The sequence below is a fragment of the Mandrillus leucophaeus genome, unplaced genomic scaffold (genome assembly GCF_000951045.1).
Source record: "Mandrillus leucophaeus isolate KB7577 unplaced genomic scaffold, Mleu.le_1.0 Scaffold95, whole genome shotgun sequence".
Classification (NCBI taxonomy): Eukaryota; Metazoa; Chordata; class Mammalia; order Primates; family Cercopithecidae; genus Mandrillus; species Mandrillus leucophaeus.
In genome coordinates this window covers 1,217,813-1,223,812 of record NW_012110363.1, presented here as the reverse complement: position 1 = coordinate 1,223,812, position 6,000 = coordinate 1,217,813, and the positions used below count along the sequence as shown (strand labels likewise).

At 35.3% G+C, this 6,000-nt stretch overlaps 1 protein-coding gene across 3 annotated transcripts in view; it reads left to right on the top strand.

The window, feature by feature from the left end:
* MAP9 (microtubule-associated protein 9) overlaps positions 1-6,000 on the top strand; it is a 30,530-nt gene that overhangs the window by 2,790 nt on the left and 21,740 nt on the right. For 2 of the 3 annotated variants that reach the window (XM_011970482.1, XM_011970483.1), the window contains exons 4-5: positions 880-1,197; positions 5,419-5,645. In XM_011970482.1, coding sequence (XP_011825872.1) covers positions 880-1,197; positions 5,419-5,645 — 545 coding nt within the window. The remainder of the gene's footprint in view (positions 1-879; positions 1,198-5,418; positions 5,646-6,000) is intronic. The other variant, XM_011970484.1, reaches the window with a different exon arrangement.

The following is a 6,000-nucleotide window of genomic DNA, read 5'->3' as shown; positions in this document are numbered from 1 at the left end:
TTTTGAGATGGAGTCTTGCTCAGTCACCCAAGCTGGAGTGCAGTGGCACGATCTCGGCTCACTGCAACCTCCACCTCCCAGGTTCAAGCAATTCTCCTCCCTCAGCCTCCTGAGTAGCTGGGACTCCAGGCGCCCGCCACCATGCCTAGCTCATTTTTGTATTTTTAGTAGAGACGGGGTTTCACCACATTGGCCAGGCTGGTCTCGAACTCCTGACCTTGTGATCTGCCTTCCTAGGCCTCCCAAAGTGCTGGGATTACAGGCATGAGCCACCGCGCCCAGCCTGGTGTTTTATTCTTTAAAATTTGGTGAATAGTTGTTAATGATTTCTGTAAAACCAATAATAACCACAGTTAAATCACTGCTATATAGTTAACTTAGCATTCCTTATGATTCTTAGTAAATCTAGTATTCTGGTGTGGATGGAATTGTAGTTCCAAAATTTTTATGGAAAAAAAGATAATTAGTAATTACTAATTAAATTCATCCATTCTTAATTTTATATGAGGAAGTAATTTTCAAATAAAAGTTTTACAGTCCATAACCTAATTTAAATGCTACATGGCTGATTGTTAGGGACCTTTGGATGGCTTTTTCCAGAGCAAACAGTATTTGGTTGTTTGGTACCCTAAAGACACACAATAAATACATTTTGAATAAATTAATGTAATTGGAATTTTTATTTCATAAATGTTAATGAAACATGCCTGAGTTAGCTGTGTTTTTAGAGCTGCAAGTCTATTCATAAAATACATTTGTGCGTATTCATTGTTAGAAATTTGTTTGTAGCTTTTAAGGTAAACTTTTTGATTAAGTTAACGTTACCTTGACAGTTTTTAAAAATACTGTGGAAAACATTTTTTCTTTTCAATTTTTCAGTTTCCTTAGGTGATTTTTCTGACACTTCAGCAGATGAAAATTCAGTTAATAAAAAAATGAATGACTTTCATATATCAGATGATGAAGAAAAGAATCCTTCAAAACTATCTTTTTTGAAAACCAAGAAATCAAATGGTAACATAACCAAAGATGAGCCAGTGTGTGCCATCAAAAATGATGAGGAAATGGCACCCAGTGGGCGTGAAGACATCGTTGTAAAATCCTCTGAATCTCAAAATAAGGACAAGGAATTTGAAAAAGACAAAATAAAAATGAAACCTAAACCCAGAATTCTTTCAATTAAAAGCACATCTTCAGGTAATTTGTTAGGATTACTGTAATTGCATTTCTTGGAAGTTTATTTTAAGATAATCAGTCCCAAAATTTTTTATATGGTAGCTAGTATATATTTAAGAAAAACAGACTTAACTTCAATTTTACAGACCTGTTGTATTTTGTCTTGCATCTAGGCTGTTGCCTGATAGAAGGCCAAAGCACCTTTAGTTATCCATAGCATCCGTAGCTGTGGATCTGCAGACACCTAGACGTGTGAGCTTCAGTTTTGTTTGTAGGCATGGAACTGGAATGGAATGCTGTCTAATCCCTCTCACACTCCAAAGATTAGAGTTATAACAATATTGGTACTAATCCGTAAAACAATCTTTGCCATACCAACGTTGTGCCAGAAAATTTTCTTGACATTTGTGTATTTGAAGGATGAGTTATGTTATTGCTGCTGCTGTTTTTTGAAGCTTCTAGGCGCTCATTAAGAGAATCTCCATTTGGTCTCTGTATTGCCTATGAAAATCTACTAAGATTCAGTTTTCCAAAAGAAAGTTCCCAGTGTGATCTGGGGTTACAGTAGTTCTCCCCACAATTATACTGAGCTTTAAGCATAAAGGAACAAAGATAGAATGAAACAGAGACCAAGCCCTCTCACATACTCTGGGTCACCATTCATGAACTTGTATATGCAAGGTTAAGGATTTTGTGTTTTTCAGTCTTCCTTCTGTTTCATAAAGGAATTATTAGTTGATGTTAACCATCATAAAAATCTCCTTCCATATCATCAGTAAATACAGTGCTGGTAAATATTTCATACTTTGCGTATTAGATACCAGTGGTAACGTCAGACAAAACTTTATTTCAGGCATATATTGGGGAACTGCTCCTTTCTTCCTGACCCCACAATCTCATTAACTTTGAAATGAGCAAAGGATGTAAGCAGAGCAAAGAACATAGAATAATGTCCAGGACACCTGGGGAAAAGCCACTGTATATTAGTTATATATGACTTGAGCAAATAAGCTTCACTATCCTCATGACGAAGAAGCTAAAAATAGCCCTCTTTCTATTCCTGCAAAATTGTTGTGAGAATTTATTGAAGTACATCTCATAAACTATAAAAAACTTCAAAAATGCAAACAGGATGCATAATGAAACAGAATTATCTTGTTAAAATGTGCCTCCCAAGTATAGTGAGTGAAATCAATGCTAGAGAGAAGAGGAACATAATTGAACTTTGTTATTAAGAGAATGCGAGCATATAGCAGCTAAAATTTGTCTGAGACAGGTGGACGTATATAATTAGAAATTTATGGTAGACAATCAGGAAAGCAATAATCTACCTATTTCATACCTTAAAAAAAGAAAAGAAAAAAAACACAAAACCTGTGGTATGTTAAAATGAATAAGGAAATACTGTATTTTAACCACAAGGTGGCATTGGGATCCTAAATGCTCTACTTACATATGCAATGTTATATTCAGTATGTGTAATATCAAAATTACCTAAATAGGCAATTGTATGCATTGATTACCAAAAAAAGCACTTTTCTTAAAGTATAAAAAAAAAAGTAAAGTAAAAAAAAAGAGCATTTTTTTTTCTTTTTGGGAACTTGACAGTACTTCTGGAAGTGATATTTTTGTAGAAAATAAAGTTGTCATTCTCAGGTTCTTGTAAAAATTGAGGCTAGTGTTCCTAAGATAATATCTGGCATATAGAATATATTAAGTATTTAAATGAATAAATTCATATATGAATGATTTATCTTTGAAAGAGGGAATGTGGTTCATGAGTTTATGCTCTAAATTCTTTGACTTTTTTTTTTTTAATACAGGTTTGGAACTCAATATTTTTAATGTGGTGAGATATTGCTAAGGAGCAAGTAATGCTTTATGAAACTATTAGAGCTTGAAGGCTTTCTCTGTCCTTGCTTGTCTTTTGTAAAAAGTATAATAACCAGACTTCATAATCACTACTGAAGTGACAGTTACTCTATAAAATGAAAGTATTTTTTGCAGGATATGTTTTTAACACTAACATGACTGAAATCATGAACTTTGGAGTCAGGATGCTTCTCCTTTAATCTGAGATCTAAAGCCTGCTAGAGTTTGTGACTTTGGGCATGAGACCTCTTTGTTCTCATTTTATTCATCTTTAAAAATGAGACAATAGTTGCCTACCTTTAGAAGTTTGAGGCAATTAAATGAGTTCACATATTTGAAGTGCTTAGAACAGTATTGGCATAAATTTAGCACTCTATAAATGTTCTGATTATTCACTTTATTAATTAGCATTTGTTTATAAACACACTCAGCAGGTATAAAGTATCAGTCATGTGGGATGCATAAGTTCTAGAGATCTGCTGTACAACATTGTGCCTATAGTTAACAGTACTGTCTTTTGCACTTAATGTATTAAGAAGATAGACCTCATGTTGTGTTCTTACCACAATAATACAAAGAATTGGCTCAATACCTTCTTTTAGGCATTATATAATACTCTGCTTAAACTGAGGTTCAAAAGACATGGAAGCATTTGTCAGGAGGAGAAGCAGGAAGTGGATATTCTAGGCAGGGGGATCAGCTTAGGTAAAGGTATGGTAGTAGGAGGGATTGGAGGGATTGTGGCATGTGTTCATGACAACTGTTAGCCCAGCATTTCAGAAACACAGATGACAAAATGGCTGTAGATTAGGCAGTGAAGGACAAAACCATAAAATCCCTTTTATGTTGTTCAAAGGCAGTTAAGCTTTTGTTCTGTAGGATTGGATCATGGGGAGCCATTGAAGAATTTTGTAGAGAGGAGTGATGTGATCTGATTTGCATTTTGTAAATATCATGGAAGCAGTAATCTAGGAAAGAGTGGATAAGGACCCGACAGTAGGAATGTAGAAAGTGGAATAAATGAGATATTTGGCAAGTAGAATCGATAGGGTATATTGATACTTTGGATTTAGGGGATAATGGAGGGAGGAATCTAGGACCCTTGGATTTGGGGTTGAACATTTGGCTGGAGTTTAGGATGTAGCTAAAATTGTCAAGGAAATATTTATAATAATACCAACTTGGTATGGTTGTGGAATCTTCTGGCAGCATTCATAAGCCCGTTTGTAGGTAAATGGGAGGAAGATGTTAATTAGACCAGTTTCGAAGTTTAGAGAAATGCATTTGTAGAACAATAGAAACATAAATATGGATAGCAGGTAAAATTCAGGCAAAAAATATATACATGGAAAGTCTTCCCATTATGTTTCAAATGCTGGAGGCATATCAGTGTTAGATTCTTGTTTTAAACTTAGAAGTAATGGAAATAGTGAAATTTTAATAACTGCTAAAGAAGTTTTATGGACTCAGAACAATTAACTCATAAAAGATTTCTTCCTCTAGTGAGAGTTAGTGCTTCTATCCCTTGGGTGCCAACATCATCATCTTGATCCTTATAATAGCACTTACCGTTGTCTTGTAATTTTGTTTAGAAAAATCAACCTGTAAAGTCCCTGGACAGGTCCATTTCTACTTTGTTGATTATGAGGTTTAGTAATGTGTACAGGGCTTGGTACTCAAAGGTTTGATGGATGAACCTCTTCATTTTATAGTGGTAGAAACTGGGGCAAGATTTTGTTTTGTTTTTTAACATTTTTTTTTGAATACTATAGGAGTTAATAATGTTGAAGAGTTAACTTCTTGTGAAACTAAAGTACAGTGGTTACTTTCAGGATGACAACTATTTTTTTACTTTGTTTTTTGTTTGTTTGTTTTTGTTTTTTGTTTTTGAGATGGAGTTTTGCTATTGTTGCCTAGACTGGAGTTCAATGATGTGATCTAGATCTCGGCTCACTGCAACCTCAGACTCCTGGGTTCAAGCAATTATCCTGCCTCAGCCTCCTGAGTAGCTGGGATTACAGGCATGAGCTACCACGCCCAGCTAATTTTTTTGTATTTTTAGTAGAGACGGGGTTTCACCATGTTAGCCAGGCTGGTCTCAAACTCCTGACCTTGTGATCTGCCCAACTTGGCCTCCCAAAGTGCTGGGATTACAGGCGTGGGCCACTGCATTCGGCCTGATTATTAACTATCATTTATTTGTGACTTATTAGAGCTCTGTATAGAGAAGAGTTGTGGGCTTCATCTGGACTCTTCAGGACAGAGAGCGAAGGGGCATGGGCACAGGAGGGAAGTATGGTCGCACCCAGAGAGATAGATAAAGCCATGGTCATTTTTTTGTACACATGCTTTAAGCATTTTATTTTTCAGCAGAAAACAACAGCCTTGACACAGATGATCACTTTAAACCATCACCTCGGCCAAGGAGTATGTTAAAAAGGAATAGTCACAGAGAAGAGAAAGATGGACTAGAAGATAAAGAAACTGCCTTCAGTGAAGAATTGGAGTTACATTCTGCACCTTCTTCCCCTCCAATACCGAATGGCACACAAGTAGAAGCTGAGAAAAAAGCATTCTCTGAAAACCTTGATCCTGAGGTTAGCACTACCACTAAACTGCTGCATTGTGTTCTTGAATTTGTGCTTTTTTATCTGATTATGAAAAAGAGAAGGAGAGAATGAATTTGTGTGTGTGTGTTTTACATATTTTCTTCTGCAACTGATAAGGAAATAATTTTTTAAAATATACTGTATTCCACCCAATCTAAAACTGCACCAATTATAAAATGTAGCATTATTTTACATGCCACTAAGGAAGAAGGAAATGCATACAATTAAACTATAACACACCACTGATTGTAGAGTTTATCCAGTTTTAGAGAAAGTAAAATGTCAAAAAATGTTGCTCCTCTGAATCTATATAATAGTGTTTATCTTTAATAATTTTTTAAAT